The sequence below is a fragment of the Hypomesus transpacificus genome, chromosome 19 (genome assembly GCF_021917145.1).
Source record: "Hypomesus transpacificus isolate Combined female chromosome 19, fHypTra1, whole genome shotgun sequence".
NCBI classification, from domain to species: Eukaryota; Metazoa; Chordata; class Actinopteri; order Osmeriformes; family Osmeridae; genus Hypomesus; species Hypomesus transpacificus.
The window spans coordinates 15,488,233-15,513,873 of NC_061078.1; the positions used below are offsets into that span (position 1 = coordinate 15,488,233).

At 41.7% G+C, this 25,641-nt stretch overlaps 1 protein-coding gene across 1 annotated transcript in view; it reads right to left on the reverse strand.

The window, feature by feature from the left end:
* Window positions 1-10,522: 10,522 nt before the first annotated feature.
* The window catches only part of syt7b (synaptotagmin VIIb), a 137,882-nt gene continuing 122,763 nt past the window's right edge, over window positions 10,523-25,641 (reverse strand). Inside the window, exons 9-14 of the mRNA XM_047042392.1 lie at window positions 13,647-13,914; window positions 13,329-13,498; window positions 12,995-13,109; window positions 12,592-12,791; window positions 11,261-11,559; window positions 10,523-11,177 (exon numbers count right to left, since the gene is read on the reverse strand). Coding sequence (XP_046898348.1) covers window positions 11,455-11,559; window positions 12,592-12,791; window positions 12,995-13,109; window positions 13,329-13,498; window positions 13,647-13,914 — 858 coding nt within the window. The 3' untranslated portion in view covers window positions 10,523-11,177; window positions 11,261-11,454. The remainder of the gene's footprint in view (window positions 11,178-11,260; window positions 11,560-12,591; window positions 12,792-12,994; window positions 13,110-13,328; window positions 13,499-13,646; window positions 13,915-25,641) is intronic.

Consider the following 25,641-nt stretch of genomic DNA (forward strand, 5'->3'; position numbering starts at 1 on the left):
CAGGGAAAAAAGAGCAGAGGGATGTGAAGAACAGACAGATATCGACATCCTTAAAGAACAGGTTTTAAATGCACACTTTCAACTCAAGCACAAACGTCCTGCAGAATAAGTCTTTTTGTTGGCAAAGTACTTTCACCAATGATACAGATTAAATCTAGTCAAGGATTTAAGATGTATCTACGAATAGAGAATCTCAGTTCTCTTTTCATCATAAACTAGGTTTATACTGTGTCTTGTAAATCAACTCCTGTTACCCGGGTCTATTTTAGACTATGGTAAGTAATGACAGGATCCACAAGGATTCTTATAAATGAACACAGAGCATACTTGGCCTGAACTTCAGTCGAGGTAAACTTCTGTATTCTTCAGATTGTTTCGTTAAATTTGCTATTCTGGCTGACCTTTGGAATGTGTGTAAAAATTATGTTGAGTCAGCAGACAAAATACAATGTGAACAGTGTGACCGTGCGTGTGTCTGTTCTTTTAAGCGCAGGTCAGGGTGGGGAGGATTGGTGTGTGTGTGTGGGGGGGTGATGGTCTGTCTTACCTTCTCTCTCCCACACTTGGTAGGCAAGAGCATATGGAGGCAAGGGGCAGGGAGGGAGAGAGAGGATGAGGGGCAGGGTGGCGTGGGGTGTGTAAGGCATGTACAGAACACATTGTGCCAAATGATCCAGTAGGGTATTGGAGTAATGTCAGCTCTGATGTGTAGAAACCTCCAGGAGGAGGCAGACCATATGAAATGATAACAGAACACTGTCAGACAAGTATTGTTGAGGTGTGCTTGATTTATAGCACGGTTAATACTGACTGTACCTATGTTCTTATTGAACTGGGACAAATAGAATCAACTGCATGGTATTGAAGCTAGGTCTGGCTCTGATATAGCAGAGTTTAGAGTGTAAGTTTTCGCAGTCTCATTGAATGTGACAAGGCCAAAAAAGGATTTGTAGTCTTTTTTAAGCATCCCTATGATTTCTAATCTCTCCCTACCTCCCTCTCTTAATTTCCTTCTCTCTTTACTCAAGACATATATGGCTCCTCCCCAGCCAACCCACACGCCCAACAGATAGAAAGTAGATTAACACCATCATTTACAAAATCCCATTTCAACATCACTTTCATCAAAAGTCTCAACCTGACCTTTCAGCAACAACGCAAACAAGTTTCACAGCACACAACATTATTCTCTGTACCTCTGTTTAACATTATACAGAATCAAAACAGCAAAAATTGAAAAACAAACATCATTTGTAAGGACACAAAATAAATCTGAATTGAACACACAAACCGGACTTTAAATATCAACACACATTCCCACAAACTAACAGTCAGAGGTTTACACACTTGACACAGTGCAAACACACACTCACACAATACATCCAGTCGACGCAAACAAACAAGTAGTCGTGAATACAAATTTTCATGACAGATTTTGTTTTTTAGTTATTCTTACTCTGGTTGTTTTTCTGACCATAATTCAATTCACACAACAGAGTGATGATTAAAAGAGGGGGATATTCCAGAAAGCAGGTTTGAGGGCCTAATTTACTAACATTACGACCGCAGCTTAATCTGCGCCTTTGCCCAACCGCAACCAATAGCGCTTGGTGTTTTGCCGCATTTTGCGTGGTATTTATCAAACCAGATCCTCGTCGGGCAATCAGCGCCTTACTCCGCCCTTTAGTGTTAATTAGCGCGCCGTTAAAAGACGCGAGAAATCGCCTGCATGTTACTGCCACCATGGTTGATTCGAGGAAAAGAAAAAGGTTCAGCGAACAGGAGATACAAATATTGGTTCACGAAGTTACAGCTAACATTAACATGTTACAAGGAAGAAATACACCTCTCAGGGTTCCCCGCAGCACTTTACACCCTCATGTTGTGTTAGTTTATTGTTACTACTTTTGTGTTCCCGGTCAAAAGTGACCGCCCCATTATAGCTGACTGTAATTCCATAATAATACATATATTATCAACCAATGTTGTATTACATCTTTTTAGCAACTTAAGTTCTTGCAAACAATACAAGTTTTAAACTTATGTTTGCCATTTATGGCCTGTAGGCCTCATTGACACAATTGTATGCAACTTATTTTTGAGTGAAAGAAGCATAATATATGGATTATTTTGAATATGTACGCTTGGATGTTGGTCGGGTCTATCTTCTTCCAGTTGTCTTTGTAAACACATCTACCCTCCAAGTTAATCATGTTTATGACTATGGTTTCAATTGATTCTGTCAGGAACAGAAGCAGGATTTGAAGCAGGATTTCATGTCACCAACCCGGGAGATGGCATATCTGGTTGGCCCTGGGGTCATCCTTATGTCATTTTCAGTCAACAGTCGACTTCTCCACTCAAGTGGTGATGAAGAACAAACCACAAACTCCCATTCTTGACAGGAATGTCACAACAACCTCAGCAGGGCCCTCTTCCTCATCACTAGATTGTTCAACATCGGTTGTCTCTTCGTCTGGATCATATTCTGTGTGTGTATGTATGTGTGTGCTATGTGTACTCAAACACACATGCATATTGGGTCTGAGAAGTTAAATGTGTCCATTTGTTGTATGGGTGTGTGCCTGAACAAAATTTTATAAAAAAAAGCTTTGTTTTACCCATTTTTTGAACGACCGGTCATTTTTGACCGGGAACACCACAGGTGTACAAAAATTAAATAAAACACTGACATTTTTATGAAATTCCTAAATATTTTTGGGGGCTGTTTAGATACCCTGTGTGGACAAAGTCATGGATCCTTATGGCAATCAGAATACATTAACTACATTTTTTCAGGGAGAAAACTAGTAAATCGGTCACTTTTGACCGGAACACAACAGGAGGGTTAAGGCGGCCGCCTTAACACTACACGCCTGCCGCCTTGACTACGTTGTCCCCCCAAAAACAAAAATATATATATTACGATATTCGCTGTTTCCGCCAGTTTTCTCCCTTTCATTCCAACGGCAGTCTCCCTTCTCTAGAGAACTTAGTTTTTGGAGGAGAACCACTAAAGGCATACACACAGGTTCGAAGACTCGTTCTCGCCCCCTACAGTGCAATTCGGATAGGTATACATCCGCACTAAAATATCAAGGTGAAAGTCATCATAGCTTGCGTAGTATAGACCCAGCTCCCAACCCAACTTTGAGAATAGATTAACGGCAATATTTTTTTAATTGCCCGATAAGAGTCTCACGTTAACGCAGCACGTCAACGCCGATAACGGCCCACCACTAGTTTTTACTCAAGTGCGCTAGTGCAGCTGCCTTTGTAAATACGGTTTTATGTCTTTACCCGCTATTTTACACCTGAAATGGGCACAATCCTGTTAGTAAATGAGGCCCTGAGTTGGGTAGCCTAACCCTGAAATAAGGCTAACTCTGGGTTTTCTGTTTCAGAAAGAGAGGTAACAAGCTTTTGGTCAGTGTCAATGGTAACTGACTCTGTGAACCTAACCTGCTTGCTAGCAGGTTTTCCATACCAAACTGCATTTCTCAATTTCTACCTATACCCTCCCACTTTTTGAGCCTGATATAGGCTACAGTTGACAGACATGGGGTGTTTTTTCCTGGTTCAGCCGACCGATCTCGAACAAAAGTGAACTTGCTTCGTCAGGGCCGGATTAACAATTTTATGTGCCCTAGGCAACAAGGCTCAAGGCCCCCACCCCCCGCCAAACAATCGCAAAGTCGCTATCATCAAGATCATATAGCCTACATTTCTATACTATCAGGCTTCTGCATGGCTCAGTGGAGATGTGTGTACAATAGCCTCAGCATAAAGTACATGCATTCAAAAGACAAAACAGATAACCTTTTACAATGATACTTGAAGCTCTCCTCCAGCCGCAGTGCTTCAAGTCACGTGACTCTCGCTCGCAGTGTCCGCGGCGTAGAGCTGCCAAGCCGCTAGCGGCATTTGTGCAGGCAGCGACTAGACTTCACAAACACCGTTTTTAACGTGATTTAACATAATATTTTGAGCGAACGAGTTGCAATAAAGCGCACAAATTAAGGAAAGTAAGGACTGCGTTCATAACGTGATATAACATTTTAGTTGTCGTTGTCCAGGGCCCCTTAGATGTCATGTGCCCTTGGGCAAGTGCCCAGTTGCCCTTATGGTTAATCCGGCTTTACGCTTCGTTATACGTCGGGGGAGGATTATAAAACCGCAATTCGATGTGCTTTAATTCTCGGATGAATACCTAAATTAACGTTACCGTTCCTACAATTAGGCTGACATTATTCACCTGTGACCATGCACCCTCCTGTAACTGGTGACAATCTCTTGGTCAGTTTTTGGCACTTGCTTCATGAGATGCAGTTTGTAGCCTACAATTTATTGGTAACTGTACATGAGATTACATTAAATTCCACAGTTCCACATGCAGAATTCACCTGCCATTAAATGAACATCTTACTGCGTACAGCATCCATGCTCTGTTCAACAGGATCAGAATGTGCAATTAGTTTTTCTATTCACTATTCTCTTAATGTCAGTGTAACTGACAATTTCACAAATGTCCACACAAGAAGTCCACATTTGCAGTTTGTCGTATTACCAGACTTGGTCTGGCCTGTTTGTTTACTACACCAATTTGCACCGAACATTGCTCTGCTCTTTGTCGGATTTCAAAAAGCCAAACAACTTCCAAATAACTGAAGAAGACGAACCCTTTTTATCAATAATTTCTTCATTCTCCGATGGTCTTTCCTCTACCTTGAGCTGTGCGCTCAACTAAACTTTTTTTTTAAATACTCAAACATCTCCGCGACTTATTGAGTGGCGTAATAATCGCGCAACACAAAGAATCGATTATGAAATTCGTTGCCAACGCTTTTCATAATAGATTTTAATCAATTCTTTGTTGCAGCCCTAGTTCTCGGTCATTTATCCCCCTGGCAGTACCTCCTACTACCTCCTAGCTTCCCATTAACACTGTGCCGTAATGCTACGTGATAACGTTTTATATGCCCATTGGCTGCGCGCAATTGGAAGTGAAACCAGCGCGAGAAACCGTGGAAACGGTAGGGCTGTCACGATAACTACTTTTTGTTATGCGATATATTGCACCAAAATTTATTGCGATAAACAATATTTTTGTAATTTTCAGACCATTTTATGCCACTGATTACAAAAGGACCTGCGCATCGTCCGTTATTGTTTACAACGTTAACAGGGCTACTTGGTCTTATTCTTACATATATATTTTATATTATATTTTTTAAATTGTTTTATTTTTAAATTGTTTAGTTCTTAGAATTAGTTTAACTATTGTAATTTTTTTTACTTAATTTAAGATCCGTATATGCTTATTGTCTGCACCCTCTTGACACAGTAAATTCCTTGTTTGTGTAACATACATGGCGAATTAACCAAATTCTGATTCTGATAACTTTGTCAGTTAACACCACAACGATGGCATTAACAATAACTGTAAGCTATTAATAGTAAGCAACACTCATCATCATTATAATAGTGACATAGGTTTAGGCTTTTTTTAGATAGCTTTGCCGAGCTAGAACAACGACGGAGACAGATATTCAAGTTTACAGTTTCTTTAATCCGACACAATACTTAAGCAGTCATACAAAAAACATGAAGTAAAAAGAACAACGTATATTTGGTGAGTCTGAGTCGTATGTGAAACGTATGTTCCATCTAAAATAGTAATATTTCTAAAAATCAAGTGAAAGGAATACAGTACTAATAGCATTGATTTTCGTAAAGTTCAAATGAATCTGCTTCTTGATCAGACTTGTATCACATTCTGCCAGTTTTCTGCAATGCCTGAGCTCCAGCTCACACGCTCGCGACTGGTTGTCGCCAAGTATGACGTTTACAGCTAGTTGCAAGCGTGCACGAGTTTCGGAGATAGGAACAAGCTTCTGCGCAAGACCGGATGAGTCGGTCTGGAAAGATGGCGCCTTCCATTTCGCACTCTCGCTTGCCTCTCTGCGCCACTGAACACTTTTCATAGAAATGAAGGGGGACGCCATCTTGGAAGACAAAAGTAGCTGTGTCTACTTGGTAATGACCCTAACGTTACATAATACTACACTACCCAGAAGGCACTAGCACTACGTGACTTACCTCAGATCTTGACAAATCACGTAAAGGTAAGCTGTCGGCCCAACCTATCATTTACATTTAGTCATTTAGCAGACGCTCTTATCCAGAGCGACTTACAGTAAGTAGAGGGACATTCTCCCTGAGGAAAGTAGGGTGAAGTGCCTTGCCCAAGGAGACAACGTAATTTGGCACGGAACCGGCAACGATTAATAGCCCGATTGCCTAACCGCTCAGCAATCTGACCCCTATCAGAAGTTTGCTTTTCCACGGACGCTAGTTCGAAAAAGCCGTCTGATGCTTCGTAAGTGCGTGACTGATTTTTCACTGCTGAAAACCTAGAAAATAAAAAGTGCGTAGAGTTTCGGAGTTTGTAAGTCGTTGTTAGCCTGCCTTCAGAATGGTACTAAAAGAATGCGTGTGCCAGAGCCACACACGTCAACAGAGGTCCAAGTCCAACCAGAAACATTGAGTACAAATCATGAGCTTCAAACTAACGTTAACATTGATGTGAGTGGAACAGCGTAAATGAGGAGTCTGCAGCTACCAACCGTAACGTTATCTTACCAGGGCTAAAACCTTGGAGTGAGATTTGGTGGGGCCAACCAAAGTTTTGCTGCGTACAAAGCACATTGTGTAGTTAGGTTTTTTTTATAGGGTGAATATTGATAAAGTAGGTAGGCCTCCAAAGTAATCAAAGTCTACAACGTTACAAACGTTCACCGTAGTCTACAATTAATGTAGTAAAATCTTAATAAAATGTTTTTTTATTCAAATATATCAACTAATATGGTGTATTTTATCATTCTGCAGCCGATTTGGCAAGCATCTCGCAAAAAATTGCGAACAGCTGCCGAAACAATAGGTGCGTTCGACATGGACTGCGGCTGCATGAAACGACCGGCGAGAGTAGCCGCTTGCAGTCGGGGAGGAGTTGAAAACGGCTCTGTGAAGTCGGACATTCCAGCTTCTCGTGGTTTGCTGCGTTGATGTCAGTCATGGCCGATCAAGCGCTGTTTGCTTACTTTACTTTATTTATAATTTTACTTAGTCTTTCCGTTAGTGAAGAGGCTGACTAAAACCCTTTCTTCAACACATTTTTAATTCAATTAAACTTTTTTGAGCGTTGGCGAAACTGAAGGTGTCCGAATATTCCAAAACACGCGTCAAAGTTGTCGTGTGTGAGTCTGGCCAATCATGAAATAGCTGTGTCGTCACTTGAACCCGTGCAGTTGCTCTTGAGAAAATGCGCTTGGCTACACAGCCGGCAGTTCTCGAATCAATCTCACGGTACTTTGATGGCGACGTCACAGTGACGTGTCCTCGGCGCCGTCTCAAGTCGGACAAAAAGTCTAACCAGAATGCACTTTTTCAAGTCAGCCGCCTTTATATATGAAAATTCACTCATTTAGAACATAGTTTTGAGGACTACATTGACCATTCTAATTCACATCTAAAGGAATAGTGTAGGCTAATTTCTCAGAGACAGTGACTGCCTGCATTGTGACCACATGTAATTTTATCAGAAAAACAGCGACTTATGCTTTTATGAGGCTACTCGTTTTATTTGTTTACACAGTTAGCTCGGTATCAAGTTACTTACTGTCTGGAAAAAACAGCATATTGGCTTCTGGTGCAGTTTTCTCCGCTTTTTAGGTAGGTAACCTCAAATCCTCCATTACTCAATAAGTTAACTTATGTTACTTTCTTTGCACTCAATTGACTGAACCGAAAAAGTGTTAGGTAACCCTGACAACGCAGACGACGCAAGATGGATTCAAACAAAATCACACAAGTGTACAATTAGGAGGGGGGATTTACACACTTATGTTTTTCTTAACAAACGGAAATAAAATAAATAAAACATAACAAGAGACCCATCCATTGACAGGGTTCATAAAAGGAGAACGTATATTTTACATATTTTCTGCTGTATATTGGGGGGGGGGGCAGATAGGTATTTTCTCAATATTGGGGGGGGACGCCATTGTTGTAAGTTTTTACAATTCATATTTCAGCTAAACAGTACATGTAAATCAGCATCTGACTTAAAATGTAACGAGAAATGGGCAGTGTAGTTGCTGAAAATGTGCTTATTTTATTGATGAAACGGTTAATTTGTAAATTTGCTCCGACTTTTCGATAACCTAGCTAGCATCGCAGTGCAGCACCACCTACTGTTCTGGCGGTGAATTGCTTTCAGCACGCAGAGCCGTCGGAGTAGTATAAATTCAACCAATCCGTCCGACTCCGTGCGTGCGTCTGTCCGTTAACGGAGACGCAGAACTATAAATCGGCCTTTAGAGTTCAGGGTTAGGTTCACAGTTTGTTGAACCCGCTTTCTGGAATACCCCCCTGGTCAGGTTAGATTAACCAAGAGCAGGGTAAGCTCTCTCACTCACTCAATTGCTCACTCACGCCTTCATTCACTCACTCGCTCACTCACAATATACATTGTGAGAGATACATGTAGCGTATATCTGCACAGATTGAAGCTATCATGAGAAAGCAACAGAGAGAGTTGCCTTTCATTTGATTATGTTGATTTACCCATAACACACACACACTCGCAAATTACAGCTTTAAAAAGCAGTTATTTGCTGCTGTTTTCTGTCTCTGGAAGAACATGTTCTTTAAAATTCTTAAAAAATACTAGATTTTTAAACAAAACATTGACTTTACATTTTTGTCCTTGTTTAGGGCATCTTTTCCAGAAAACAATAACGCCTTATAAAATTTGTCAACGAACCAACGTGTAAATTCTTCAGTAATTTGTATCCTTTTTTTGTTGTTCTAGACGGTTGTTAGGGGTCACGGCACATTACCAACAGCACGCACAGACAATAAGGGTTCCAGCCAGGGACAAACAACACTGGTGCCAAAGAGAGAGGAGAGAGCTAGAGCAGAATTTTTTGCTAAATGTCAATCTACACTCTGTCTTCAAAACAGTGTGACAGAGTGATAGATCAAAAATGTTACCCCCCCACTGTCTCCCTGAGTGTAAAAGCAACTGTCTGTACCTCCATTTAATGTAATCTATGAGTGTGCAACGTCAATATGTATCCTTGGCAGGGACGTGCACAGTTACGGGCTATTGTTGCCCCTCTGGAGAAAGTAAATATTATTTCAATTTTTGGGGGGCTGCATCAATACGATAAGCCCGTCATTAGTAAAGTTAAATAAAACTAAATTGTGATATCACCCAGTTCTATGTTAATTTCTTTTGCCACCATAACATCAGCGTTGCCCTCTGCCCCCTCTGTCACATGACATTGTTTGTATTCTCACCCACTGCGAGTGAAGGAGGGAAAACCCTGCCACTTTTACCCGACTTTTTGAAGTAATGGAGATAATGACGAAATGCCCTGTGAATAGAAAAAATATATACACACTTGTGTCTCGAATAATGTGCAGCATGAGCTTGTAACGTTTGTATCACATCACGCTACCTTGCCTTATTGACATATTATCATGCTACCTTACATAAACCAAAGCTAAGTAATAGCAGAGAATGTCTAATGTCTAATATTACTCGCAATGTTTGTGGATATCTCGGTGTTATGATCAGTGACCTATGCACTTTTGTAAAGCTCTCTTTTGGAAGTCGCTTTGGATAAAAGGGTCTGCTAAATGAATGAATGTAAATGTAATATGGGGAGAACTGCCACTCTCAGGAAACTTCCGGGTTCTAAACTGGTTGCAGTTCCACTCTAGTTCCATGAGGGCGCTAACGGGCGAGTGCCAGAATGAATGGAGGTCAATGGAGCTAAACCCCTCAAAATCCACTTTTCTCAGGATATATATTGTTTGTCTAGTAACTTGAATGATGAATTCGAAAGGGGAGGCAAAACAAATACACACTGCTGGGTGTTACATTTTAAGAGGCTTTTTTGTCTTAAAAAGCCTTTTAAAATGTCAATGACGTCATACACATCGGACAACCAGAGATACTGCTTTACGGCAAGCTCTGGTCACTTCCTTTTTTCTCCGAAGGCATCGACAACAAAGCTGACAGGTTAGGCTCTCCCTGTCAATACACATGCTAGAAACAGTTTTGGCTTACTAATGTTTTTGCTAATGTTGCTAATGCTCTGACATTCTGGTTCCGCTTCGCATGCCATCAAGCGGGATCTCTGGTCGTAGTCAGTCCTTCATTAACCAATCAGCATTCAGCAGAATCTTAGCGTGTTATGGGAAACAACGACTCACCCTGTAAAAAATCGAAAGGAACTTTCGTACTCGTTCATTTAACTTTCGACCTATAATCCATGTTGAACATGCAAAAACTACAATCAAATCTGAGATTTCTCAACGACAATCAGGCGAAAGAAACAAATGTAGCCGTTTAGCACCATAGACTCCCATTCATTTTGCACTCGCTCGCGATCACCACCAGTGGAACTCTTGTGGAACTGCAACCAAATTCGGTACAATGGGGCTTAATAGGGAGTGGACAGGCTCTCCGTAGACGGGCTCTGGTAATAGCCTATAGCAGCAGCAGGCTAACGTAGCTACATTATGTCCTGTCTGTTACATTATTGTGCGATCTGTAGAGAAGAGAGAGGCTCAGGTGATGGTGGTATAACTGTATTGTACTATATAACTGTGGTATAGTACTGTAAATAAATATAGGATTAAAAATGTTGATCCCTTTTTTGAGCTTGTATGAGAAAGAAAGTGACATGCTAGAGCAAATGCCTGTGCACGTCCCTGATCCTCGGCCATAACATCCACATTTCTTTTTGCACTGAATATAGACGGTTGGAAAAAAATGTATGACATTGCTATTTGTGCTGTATTAAATACAGTCTGACAAAACCATACAAATGCAGTGTAAAGATGCAAAAAGAGATAAGAGGTATGATAGACAAAAAGAATGTGTGCAGAATAAGTGTGAAAAGGAAAACGAGCTTCGCTTTTGATCCGTCCAGTTTCATCTTCCTCAGTGTCAGTCTCAGCCTCTCACTTTGTTGATACTGCTTTGATGGACAGGGGAGGTTCTAAAAGGGTGAAGGTGAATATTAATGTAGACAACCATCCAGGACACTTTGAGCAGTAGGGAGAGCCAAGTAAATGAAGGATTCCTTAATTCACCCAGGGCCCTGGTGGAGAAGGTGTGAAGATGGTTACTGTGAGTCCCATAAACCATTTCATTCCAGTCACCTGGCAGACAATGTCAGCTCACCAGGTCCTGACGTTGAACACCGGGGAGGGGGTGTAACACCAACCAGCCAGCATAAACTCTGAAAGTGGAAGGGTAGTGTCCAGAGTCCGGGAGACAGGACACAGAGTCTTATTCTGGGGATCTGGAATCTGGAGGACAGAGGCTGAGGGTGGTGACTGGGTTCTGGGTTCTAGGGTCTGGTCCTGGGGAGTCTCTCAGGCTTTGAGAGCATGCCACTGGGCAACAGCAGAACGAGGACGACCCATCATGTCTTTCCAATGTTTGACCTCTGCTGAACCACTTTTCCATGACAGGTAAATCTGAGATTCAGAGGCAGGCAGGCAGGAAGAAAGAAAAAGGGTGACAGAAAGAGACATATATTACGACAGATTGATTATGTGAAGATAAGCTGTATTGTCACTTAGATGGATGTAGTGAGTGCTGTCTAAGCAGTGAGAGGTAAGATCAACTCTGCAAGCTTGACTTCTCACTGCTGTCCCCACTCAGCCAGCCAATCACCCTAATTATAATTTAATTCAGGTCTAAAACTGAACAATGTTTTTTTCAGGGAGTAAACAGCTGTTTAACAATACAACATCCTGAGAAGGGCACACTGATGACAGTGAAGGAGAGGGTGAGAGCCAGACACTTGTAATGATACACCAACGCACTGAAGGATGCACTCATTCCCGAACCATCTGGTATACAGTGTGTGTGGTGTGTGTGTTAGGGAGAACTATAGACTAAGGTCAGTGGTAGTAGAGAGAGGGATATGGACAGAGTGGGAGAAACGCAGAGAGAGATAGAGGGACGGAGAGGGAGATAGAAAGATGGAGAGGAGGAGGAAGGGGCTAGTTAAGACTACAGCTGGTGGTGATATGGTGTGCTTAAATGACTAAAGGTGTCAATATCTCCCATTGGGAGATATTGACACAGATATCTCCCAAAAGTAAGGCTGCAAGGATCAGCTTTACAGTGTGTCCGAAAATCAATGGGATACTGGCATCTCTGCCACAAACAAGCCACACGATCAATGGATATCAATCTCACTGGATTGCTATTCGCCAAGGATAGCCACTGTAAATGTGAGTAAGGGTCTATCTTTCACAGTTTCTAAGTGTGTTGGTATTGGTAGAGAATGTGGTGCATGTAACAGTTTGAAGACGGTCTCTGTGTCATTGTGTGCTTGTGAGTCTGTTTGTCAAAGCCAGCAGGGGGCAGTGTATGCTGGTTATTTGGGGGGGTCCATCATCAGGATGGATGTAAAGGGGGGCAGAAGAGAGGGGAGAAAGGGGGAAGGATGAGACCATAGAATAAAGGTGGTGGTCCGGTAGTGACAGAGGAGATGGTACCTTTCCAATGACATCGTTGCGGCTGAGTTTGTCCTTGTCCATGACGGTGATGATAATGGTGGTCTCCCTCAGCACGTGGGCAGGCACGTCGAAAGGAAAAGACTCGTTGAAGACCGGGTTCAGACAACGCTTCATCACAACTGTCTTCTTCTTCTCCACACGCTTGTCCTTATGCATCAACCACACTTTTACATATGGGTCTGACAGGGAATGAGGGAGGAAGAGGAAGACATGAGGAGAGAATGGAAGGAAAGTGGAAAGGAGGATAAAGGGTTGAACTGTTTAACAGGGAATGACATCTGACAATTCATTTCACGTGAAATCACAGAAAATGTGCCTCGGCATCAGCAACTGTGACAGCATGTGTGTGGGTGTATGAAGTAAAATAAGAGTGGGTGTGTACCAGAGGTCCCTCCGATGTCCATGGCTTTGAGGTTTCGGGCTTTGATGATGCTCACAGTAATGGTGTTGGCTGTGGGGTTGTAGCACAGGGACACCAGCAGGTCTCCTCGACTCCCCTGTCAAACACACAAGGACACACAAACACACACACAAACAACAACAACAAAGAGTTAGAGTTAACTTCAAACATCCATCTTTCTATCTTTTACATTTACATTTACATTTACACTTCAAACATCCATCTTTCTATCTTTTCTTTCCTGCAGGTCCGGACAGGTCTGAAATAACCTCAAGTCACAACCCACCCCTCCCTGTTATCCCCTCCCCATGCTTACGCTGCCATCGCTGCAGGGTTTGAGCTCTTTCCAGAAGGTCTGCATGTTGGCGAGGTCCAGCTTGTTCAGGGGGATGGACACCTCTCCTATGGGGTCGTTCCTGCTGAAGCGGTCGTAGTCTAGAACCTGCAGGTACAGGGTCCTCTGGACCACTTTCTCATAGGGGAATCCTGGGAGACATACACACAGGTCTTGTCGGTTTGTGTATCTTTGTGAGTGTGTGTGTGTGAAAGAGATAACCCTAACCCTAAGTATGTGTTACATAGTTACAGATTGAACACAGGAACAATATTGTGTGTTCTCTGTGACTGCTGTCACCTTCGAACAGGAATGTCTCATTCCAATGGGGGTTGAGGTTCTTCCTCTTGACCTTGGTCTCCAGTTTGTGCTTCTTGTCGGGCAGCAAGTAGAGTTTGACGAAGGGGTCTGAGGTTCCAGAAAAGTCTTTGGCGGGTAGATCCTGGCCCTTCAGAATCTTTACAGTCAGGGTGGAGTCCTGGAAGCTGTAGCCCACGCTAAACTGGATCCTTCCCAGCTTCTCACACACTGGACCCTCATGTTCATCCTCCTCTGAACCTGGAGATACCTGAGGAGAGCACAAAGACGCTTTTATTTATTTATTTAACCTTTATTAAACAAAGAAAAATCTATTTTACGGGTTTGTCCTAGCCAAGACTGGCATCAACAAACAAAAACACAACATAGGGAAATACAAAAACAGCAACCCCATCATCCAGTACCAATAAATAACCAAATAATTACAGCAGTAAAAAGATTAGCAATTTTAAAAGCACTGACAATTAGATTACAACTAGATTACTAGGCCTATTTCAAAAGTTGTTAGGTATTAGATTTTAGCGGTATAGGTTACAAAAGTGTAAAAAGGCAAAGTATAGGTGAGGGGTGTAATGGGGTGAAGGGGGTGAAGATTTGTGATACCAAAACAAGATAAATGTTAATATCCATTTACCCCGGGAAAGCTCAACCTCCCCTATACCAAGTTTAAATTGTTTTACATCTTAGTGTCTGCTAAGCAGATGTAAAGTATAACTACGTAGCAGTTCCTATGTAACTACAAAGTCGTTACTATAGGTATTGCTGTGTAATTGCTGTGTTCTGTGTATAGTCTCTCATATATATTATTGGGTGTGCTTGCCTTTAGCAAGAGAACAACCTATTGTTATCTCACATATATATTTATTATTATTGGGTGTGCTTTGCCTTCAGCAAGGGCACAACCTTTGTTCTCTCACATACAGTACTGTGCAAAAGTCTTAGGCACAATACAATTTTTAAAAAAGTTAAAGAAAAATGCTTTAAGAAATAATGAAATATTTTATTTTACAAAAGTTGCACTTTTATACTGCTGCACAAATTACTAAATTATATTACATATATTTCTTTGATTAAATGTTGCATCCAAGTCTGATACACTTAAAAAAATTTTTTTTGCAACATTAAATTTAGATTTACTATAATTCTAATGTATTTTTACTACAAATAGGTACGGTACAAAACTTTCTGCATCATTATAAGTATCCCCATCTGCCTCCTCACCGACGAGACACCAAAGATGTCGCCTACTAATTAATAAACTGTTTTGGGCAATTCCTGTGTTGTTCTTAATTACGAATGAAATATTAGTAATAAAAGCTGCCTTTGTGTACAGACCGCCCTCATCGAAACATGTAATTCAAGAAAAGCTGTAGCATTTCATTGAAGAAATACAGTCTAAGACATTATTTGTGTAAAAAATCTTGGGTGCCTAAGCCTTTTGCACAGTACTGTATATATTATTATTATTTTCCCACCCCTAAGGATCCCTCAATATTTAGACAACAACGTCAGCACACGTTAGCAACGACGCAGACACGCATAGATACATCGTTTTAGTAACACAGCGAGCCTTCAGCATTAGTAATGTAGCTAAAAGTGAGGCTACTTTTTGCTAGGTACCTACGAACATGTCTATCTGCTAGACAAGTGGGTTCCCATTTGTTATTTTGGTGAGCAATCTCATGAGCCCTACTTACCCGGCGTCATGGAGCCGAACAGCTAAATAGTTATTCAGCACTATTGTTGCTACCTGGATATACCTACAGCTAGCAGCTGTGCTCCGTTTTGCTCCTAGATTCAGACCTAGCTCCAGTAAATTGTAGAGCTAGCTAACAACTACACTTCTGCTGTGTGGGAATCGCAGGAGCTAACCAGTCGAAGGGCGTACAAAAAAGCACGCCCCACAATTTTCCCAGAAATTGTACCTCTCTAGTTGGGTGTGCTCAAGCCTTCCGCGAGCACAACCATTGTTCTCTCACATATATATTATTATTATTATTGGGTGTGCTCAAGCCTTCGACGAGCACAACCATTGTTCTCTCACATATATATTATTATTATTTATTTATTTTTCACCCCAGGATTCCTCAATTCCTTTGTGGCAAAAAGTGCCTTGTGTGCACAAAGGGAACTCAGTGCTAGCCTAACGTTACAACATCACAACGTCAGCACACGTTAGCAACGACGCACAGATACAACGTGCATAGATGTGCTAGTAAGACTGTTCCACAGCAAGTATCTTGTCATACTGTGGTGTACTAGCAGCATCATACATTTAAGCAATTAAAGACTGGTCCGAGTAGCTATGCAGGAAGTAATAGGTAGTACTACATTAACACCGAACTGAAAGTTCCCATGACATGAATATTTCACTTTAGGAGGTTATTTAATGTTAAAATGACTTCCCCTAGCCTGCCTTTGGTCCTGCAGTGGCTAGAAATGTTGATAGGTGTAAACCAAGCCCATTTTCAAGAAAATGAAAGCTCAAACGCTCGGTTTTGAAAATCTTCTCCTTATGTCGTCATTACATTTACATTTAGTCAGGGACATTCCCCCCGAGACAAGTAGGGTGAAGTGCCTTACCCAAGGACACAACATAATTTGGCACGGCCGGGAATCGATCTGGCAACCTTCAGATTACTAGCCCGATTCCCTCACCATTCAGTCACCTGACTCCCTGGTCATAAAAAGGAAGGTTTCTCTTCTTTGCCAGCACAGATAATTTGGCCCACCAATGAGAAATGAGCTACAACCGTGCAAGCGCGATACTGTTTTTTCCTCAAGAGATATCATGGCTTGCAAACGACCGAAGCATGGCAGTTAGCCCCGCCTCTTTCTTCCTCATAGCATTTAAAGCTACAGACACAGAAACGGCACGTCCTGAGATAAGGTCATTGTGGGACTGCTCCTAGTGGCTGTAATTCTGAACCAAAGCTGAATTTCGGGAAAGAGACTTCAGATACTAAAGCCTATATAAAAGCATCCAAAAACAGCATGTCATGGGATCTTTAATACTATTAACTAATATGGAACCAAGATTAACTAAGCAGTAAGTAATAGCAAATTTAGTACAAAGGTAGTTCCTTGGCAGGTATTTGATTATTACTAAATAAATATATCCTCATTGAGTACTACTTGTGAACTATGACCAATTAAGAAAGAATAACCAATGAATTACGAATCACAAAAGTAACATGTCTAAAAGTGAACAATTCTTTTTTTTTTTCTCTTACATTTACATTTATGCATTTAGCAGACGCTTTTATCCAAAGCAACTTCCAAGAGAGAGCTTTACATCATAACAACAAGGTAGTCCCAAACATTGCAAGCAGCCAAAACATGAAGCAGACATTGTGAAAAAACTAGTGCCAAAGGGAAGACCCATAAGAGCATGCAGTTATACAAGTTAAAAATTAAAACCACATGAATCACAAAAAGTGCAGGACTGTACCTGTAGAAGAACAATTAACAGTAAAATATTTCACAGCGAGTTCAAGACTTAACTTCGTTAAAACTAACCTACAGGAGCAACAAGTCACTCAATAAGAGTCATTGTGATCCTGGAGGAAACTAACATCAGGTCCAGCCAAGCATTCCTAAGTGCCGTTGTTCTCCCGGAACAAGTGTGTCTTGAGCCTTTTCTTGAAGGTGGGGGGACAGTGTCCCTGATGGAGGTGGGGAGCTGGTTCCACCATTGGGGGGCCAGGCAGGAGAAGAGCTTGTGTTGGGACCGGGCGGTCTTGAGCGGTGGGACCACCAGGCGGTTGTCTGAAGAAGACCGTAGGTGACGGGTGGAGGTTTAAGGTTGCAGGAGAGACTTGATGTATTCGGTTGCAGTCCCGTTCACTGCTGGGAAGGTCAGTACCAGGGTCTTGAATCTGATACGGGCGTTGATGGGTAGCCAGTGGAGAGAGATGAGGAGTGGGGTAACATGGGAGCGTCTGGGTAGATTGTAGACCAGACGGGCCGCTGCATTCTGAATCCTCTGAAGAGGGCGGGTTGCACATGCTGGGAGACCAGCGAGCAGCGAGCTGCAGTAGTCCAACTTGGAGAGGACCAGTACTTGGACTAGCAGCTGGGTGGAGTGCTCAGACAGGTATCTCCTGATCTTCCGGATGTTGTAGAGGGTGAATCTACAAGACCGGGAGACTGCAGCAATGTGGGCCGTGAGGGAGAGCTCGTCATCCATGGTAACCCCAAGGTTCCTGGCAGAGGATGAAGGGGTCACCGTCGCAGATCCCAGGGTGATTGACAGATCGTGGGAGATGGAGGGTTTAGCCGGGATGATGAGAAGTTCTGTTTTGGCGAGGTTCAGCTGGAGGTGGTGCTCGGTCATCCAGGCGGAGATGTCTGTGAGGCAGGCCTCAATCCTAGCTGAAATCCCCGGATCAGTCGGGGGGAACGACAGGTACAGCTGCGTGTCGTCAGCGTAGCAGTGGTAGGAGAAGCCATGGGAGGTGATGATTGGTCCAAGTGAGGTGGTGTACAGAGAGAAGACGAGGGGGCCAAGGACGGAGCCCTGTGGGACACCAGTGGAGAGCTGGCGAGGGCCTGACACTTTGCCTCCCCAGGAGACCTGGTAGGATCTTCCCAACAGGTAGGATGAGATCCACTGGCGTGCAGTGCCAGTGATGCCCATCTCAGAAAGTCTGGAGAGCAGGATCTGGTGGTTAACCGTGTCAAACGCTGCAGAAAGGTCCAGCAGAATGATGACGGATGACCTGGAAGCCGCTCTGGCAGACTGGAGGGCAGTGGTGACTGAAAGAAGGGCAGTCTCTGTGGAGTGGCCAGTCTTGAAGCCCGATTGTTTGGGGTCAATCAGGTTGTTCTGAGAGAGAAAGTCTTAACATGGTCGTAGCATTTCAGAAGTTTGTGCCTCAAATGGGTTCTTTGTGGAAACCAGTTTATGAATATTATATCCCCCCAATCCGTTAGCTACATGTTGATATTGTGACTACTACTTTTACCAAAGGATTGACCTATGTTCTCTGTTTATTTCAATCTTAAACATAGAATAATACAAATAATGATCATTTGTAAAAAAAAAAAAAAAATTATTAGGAAGTGATGCTGATGTCATGATTGGATGACTCACTATTATGAGCTCGAGTGTCAGTTCAATGTCTCAGACTCCAAAGACCTACCTTTATGTTACAGTAGCCGCCTGAGGAGGACTTCTCTTTAGGATATTAATTTAAACATTGATGTTCTCTTTTCAACATTTTTTTCATTCTTAGTGAAGACATGGACTGCATTTATGTTGCGATAGGTGCAAAACATCTTCCAGATTACAATGTTTGTTAGAATATCACTAGTGCCTCACAGAAATGTATGCCTGTACAGTATGTGTCAAATATAACATTAAATGAGTTATTACATTACAATTATATTATTGTTATATTACTTACTATATTAAAAACATGTTAACTCCTCACTATTTACTCAAGCATTACCATGTCCTCCTGCAGGAACTACATTCATGCATTGAACTACTAGTGATGTGGACCATTATTTTGAAATGACAAACATGTTAACTCTTCACTAATTACTCAAGCGATACCGCAGGAACTACTAGTGATGTGGACCGTTATTTTAAAGTGAAAAATATGTAGGAGTAGACTGGGGGGGCGTGTCGCCAGAAGGAGCTGAAGCTCCGCCCCCAAACATTTATTTAATTTAGCAACAACTAGCTAAATCAATTGCAGATATCAGAACAGCCATACCTGCAGTCTCTGAGTGTTTTATGTGTTAATCTTTGTATCGTACCAGCTGAGTAACAGAATGCCTGTGATCTGACGTAGATCGGTCGCTGTGACGTAGATCGGTCGGGTTTTGGCTCCGCCTACACAAAACCTGAGCTGAAAACGTAAGAGAAACTGTTCAACGGTCTAACTCCACATTTCAGTGCAACAAATTTTTCGCGTTTTGCACATGCTTTCAGGAACTCATTTCACACGTATGTCATGTACTGAGAAGCAAATTATGGAATTTGCTTTACAGGATTTAGCCCCATTGTACCGAAATTGGTTGCAGTTCCACCAGAGTTCCACTGGGGGTGGTCGCGGGCGAGTGCAAAATAAATGGGAGTCTATGGACCTAGACAACTACATTTGTCTCTTTCGCCTGATTGTCGTTGAGAAATCTCAGATTTGGGGCAAAATTAGCAACATCATAAGCAGTGGCGGCTGCTGGTCTTTCAAAGAGGGGAAGTTCATTTTTGGCCTACAACCATTTTTTATTTTCATTTGGCTAGTTCACTGGCTAGTTCACCCCTACGACAAGCCTAGCCTACTGAATTAATGAATGAATGAACGAACGATCTAACAAAACAATATTAATCAAGGAGGAAATGTGGAAATTAGGTTAAACTGAAACAAGGAACGTGGTGTATAATTGTATGAAATCCTATGATGAAAATTGGTTAGCAATTTCGCCAAGCAAATACCAAGAAATAGGTCGCTGCTGTTTGTCTTTCAACTACAGTTGCAAAATCCCCAATGGGACTGAGCTTGAATAGCTTCGGTGACTTTTTGTAGTACAAAATTACTGTAAATCAAAAGGAGATGCAGTCTTTCGACAGACATTCCAATCATCACGCGGAAGCCCAGCGTCCAGGCCAGCTCACTCCCCCATTCAGCCCCAGAGACGCTGAGTGTCCGAGGCGGGACATTATCTCAGCATTCATCCAATGACCGTATGAACGTGTTCTAACGCATTTAAAATGTTAACACAATAGTAAATATTTGACCATGCATTTTTTTTTTCAGGGGAAGCTGAGCTTCCCTTGCAGTCTTAAAGAAATCGCCACTGATCATTAGCAAACCAAAACTCTTTCTAGCACGTGTAGCCTATTGAAAGGGAGAGCCGAACCTGTCAACTGTGTTGTCGATGCCTCGACAGAAAAAAGTGACAGAGATCGCCGTAAAGCACCATCTCTGGCTGTACAATGTGTATGACATAATTGAAATTTTAAAAGGCTTGTTAGAACAAAAAGGCGATTGAAAAAAAATCTAAGACCCAGCAGTGTGTATATTTTTTGCCTCCCCTTTAGAATTCGACATTCAAATTACTACACAAGAAATGTTACCCTCAGAGAAGTGGATTTTGAGGGGTATTCATAGTTTTCAGTCACGTGACATGCTTGGGGACCTGGAGGGCAGAAAGCTGCTGGCGATAGCGGCTCACACCGTTGAGACACAGCAAAAGCCGGCAAATGTACCTTCCCACGTTTCTTTGGATCACCTCTAAGCTAAAGAAAAGGAAAGATATGGACACAAACTGCAAGTGTTGGCGTCTAACACAACAACCCAACTATTTAACTAACTTTCTCTCACTACAACCAATGTAGTTGGTTGCCTCGATACACAATAAACTATGTCAAACCGATTACATAAAGATGTATTTTATGGCAAAAAATACGATAAAAAATATACTTGTGTTTAACTTTACTTGTGCTTAGCTTTGATGAAGTGTTCGCTGCAAATACGTGTATATTTGGCTGCCATTGTATGCCCTCCCTGGAGACAGAGGTAACGTTACGTTTAATGGCACAAATCCACAATCTTCTCCTCTCTATATTTTCTTTATCGGATGGAATTCTGTAGAAACACAGCCCAGGATTGTCTCCTCTGCAATTAGTGCATCCGCTAGCACAACAACTATCCGGCATTATGCCTAAACAAAAGCAGTAGACTCAACGTAAATGTATGACTTGGGTATAATGGGTGGCGTCAAGCAGAAAGTCCCTTGGAACGTGACGTCACGTGAAAACTATGAATAGCTCCATAGACCTCCATTCATTCTGCACTCGCCCGTTAGCGCCCTCATATGGAACTAGAGTGGAACTGCAACATGTTCAGAAGCCGGAAGTTTCCCGAGAGTGGCAGTTCTCTAGCCTGGCTCTGCCGACCTACGTACTTCCGCTCAATTTAGATTTTGCTTCTGTACTCTGTCTGGCCGTTCAGTACATAGTACGTCAGATTTTGCAGGTTAATTTTTAACCGGCCAATCAGAGAACAGAGAGAGTGGCTGAGAACGATGACGATGTTGTTGTGCGCTAGTTTGTGTTGTAGTTCTGTAATGGCAGCGGAGAAAGATGCGAGCGAAGCCATTCGGTCCGTTGTGGCGACACTGCCGAATATCTACAAACTAAAGCCGGAGCAAGAACACGTTTTGCTGAGTTTTGTTGGTGGCCATGATGTTGTGGCCCTCCTCCCCAAGGGGTTTGGGAAAAGTTAGTTTTCCAGCTACGGCAGCTAGCTCTGTTACAGTAGTGGTGAAGGAATTGGCTAAGGTGAATGCTAGCGATTGTTTAAGGCAGATCAGAGTGGCTCTGGGCAGATCCAACAGTTTTAAACTTCAACAGAGTACCCACCTTCAAGGAAGTCAACGCTTGTTAATGGAGCGAGGCCAGACTCTTTGTACAAATGAAATGTACGAGAGTCTGGTTAAGACCAGGCTAGCAGTTCTCCCCATAGACATAATAAAGAGTAGATGCCGCATTGGCTGCTGGGTGCGAGAAATGCAGCCGCCATCTTGGAAAGGTCAAGTTCCCCGTTGCTTAGCATCAGAATAAACAAGATGCCAGCACTGTGCAGCATATTCCTGCTCAAATTGGCGGACAATTGCAAACAGGGCTCGGGGGATTAATTTTCACCAGGAAGATTTAACATTAACATACTATTGGTTGTATTTTGTGAAAATAATAACCATGTCCTGTATCATAGCTACATGTATGACCTTTGCAGCAAAGCAAACCACGTGAAAATCAGTTTAGTATTCAGTTCGGTATGATTAATTAAATACGCTGACAGCTCATTGCCCCTGCCAAACAGATTACACTGAGTGGAGCGAGTGACCTTTCCAAGATGGCGGCCCCACGGCTCGTCAGCGCCAGTAGGCAGTAGCGGTCGATGAGGCGTCTACTCTTTATTATGTCTATGGTTCTCCCCATATTAGACATTCTCTGCTGATAGTGATGGAAAGTTCGGATCATTTTACTGACTCGGTTCTTTGAATCTCGTTCAGTAAAATGATCAAATCTTTTTTCAACGCAAGCAAACCCCACAATTTCCCCAGAAATTGTACCCGTCTCTAGTATATTATTATTCCCCCCCCCCCCCCCCCTTAAAGTGGAACTGAACTGCGATTAGACACAGTGATATTATAATAGTACATACATTTAATGACATAAAAAACATAAAACATACAACTGTATGCCATATTCTATTAATAATCGAAATCTCTTGTGTGTAAATTATGTACTTAAAAAGAACTGGGTGCCGCCATGTTTAAATTACATATACATCTGACGTCACGAGAATGGTTGGGCTCAATTTCAACCCGCCAAACTGCATAAAATATTTAAGAAAATCGACCCATCATACCTATCCCTGTTCATCCTATTGCGTATGCTTTCGAACCAATACCTAATTATGTACCCGCAGGACCGCTGTTGTTCCATATGATGCAGAATATGTGGTTTTGTCTGAAGATATAAATATAGTTTACAGTGACAGGTTGAACAACGAGTGCCCTTACAAAAAAGAAGTATACTTCAAGTTTATTTTGTAAGTATACTTAGTATAAAAAGTATACTATTATCATGTTACTTAAAGTATACTAGCAGTGTCCTTATTTATATACTATTTTTGTACTAAGTAAACTGAATTGGCCCACTTTTTAGGTCATTTCGCACACTTTAAAGTAAACTTATAGTGTATTTCAAGGTTTACTTTTGAATACTGTAAAGTAGCCTGTTTAGTGCACTTTCAGTTCATCAAGTATACTTCCTAAAGAGACTCAAAGTACACCTTGCAATACTTTCAAGTGCACTTTCAATTAATGTAAGTAAACCTAATAAATGTAATTTTACTATGACTTAATAATACATTTAAATATTTAGGGGCCCCTCAGATGCCTCAGATCTTACGTCACATGGCGAGAACGAGGGACCTCACAAAGTTACACTGCAGATTCTAAAATAAGTTACTTACTGCATAGGTATTCACATTTTGCCAATCCAGCTCTTCTGATGAAACGTAACAGTCATTTAACTCATGGTTACAATGGTGTCACGTAAATTGTCACGCATTGAGCGTGTCAGTCACTCATTTCGGTCTTTTGTCACGCACTCCCGTCACACATTGTATTTCTCACACGGAAAAACCATTTATAATATATTTAATATGCCGCAGCGCCCAACCGAAATTTCTCTTGCCGCGCCTCTCTCACTATGGAACTGGCAGGAAGCAAGCACATCTCCCCTCCCTGGAGTTCTTAGTCGAGCCTGCCTCTTATCACCCAATCAAAAAAAGTCTACACAATAGCTAATCAGAAAATAGCACTATTGTATCTGGGTAAGATTTAACGCAACAACCAATGGAAAAAAAGCATATCCTGGAATTGTTCACGTGATTCTGCTACAACGTCTCCCGAAAGTTTCGTTCACCTACAGAGCAAACCACTGGAGCTCGAGCATCACTTTGAGCACAAATTCATGATCTCCTGTTTTAATGTTACAACTAATTCACAACTTGTTTGACACAAACAATGACAACTGAGAACATGTTTCCCAGATAATAAAAATCAGTTTTTCATGAGTGTATGTAACTAAACCAACAGTTTACAGCCTGTTCACTGACACCTGCTCAGAACAAGTAGTCTCTGCAGTGGAAATTTAGACCCTTTTTAGGGGTGCTCAAGCATTTCAAATTTCAAGCAAATTTAATCTCATTACCCCTAAAAATAATAATAATTATAGAGGCCATGAAGAAAGGGACAACCTTAGTTTTGTCAATATTTTGCATAATAATACATAAATGTGTTAATTGTTATCCAGTGAAATTAGGGATTTATTTACAGGCATGCAAACTCCTCACCCTTTTGAAACCAAAATGGGTAACCTACGTGATTCATGGCCGTGGCCAACACAGCATTTTACCCGTATTTCCCAACTTTACAACTGGCTCTGAAACCAATGCTATACAAAAAATGTCTTTATGGTTAAAAGAACATGACATTGTTTACAAGAGCATAGATTCTACATAGGTGTAGCCTCTTAATTTTGCTCTCAAAGTGCACCAGATTCATGTGTTTAACTTTAAAATTTAATAAATGTTCTTCCGGGGGAGCATGCCCCCGGACCCCCCTAGAGGGTCGGGGGATTCGCTGTATCCTTCTTACCTTTTTCACCCCTGACCTGTTTGCATGCCTGTTATTAGCAATGGGGGTTTAGCACTTTTGCAAAGCACTGTATTCATGTCACATTATCATTGGGGGCTGAGCAGCCCTAAAGGTCTGATCCTAGAATCGCCCCTGAGTCTAGGCCTAGTCATATTTTCGTTATTACACGATGACTGACATTGTCACATTATAAACATATTTTTCCAAATAGGCTTAATAATTTTATTTGCACTAAATACATTTAAGTGTTTTGCATCGTCAATGGTCATCTATAAAATCATATCATACTTTATCATTATATCCTGGCCATGGATGCATGAATCATTGCTGGCTTTCAAAGATATCAGGTAAAAAGCTATGTATTTATTTATTTTGACTCTTAATGTCACTCTTGCCTGTCTCCAAAACTTGAGAGCCCTGATTTAGCCTACTCAACAGAGTAAATCCCAATACAAGCAACTCAATCACTAGCAAGACAAAACTTTTGACACCTACATTGTCTATGTAGTCCAAATATTGCCGCATTCTTAGGGGGGCAAAAATTAATAATAAATAAATGTATACAGTGGTGGCCAAAATGATTAGAACACTTGTTGGATCTGAAAATATTGACCTTTTTTTTTTCCAAAACATGATTTCATTTCATAATGTTCATGAAACATGCAGATGGTTGCTCTGAGCACAACAAATAACAGATTTTCTACTGTTTTTATCCACTTTTAACTTTAATATTTGGTATGTCCACCTTTTGCAGCAATATATATTATATATATTTCCTGAGAACTTCCACACT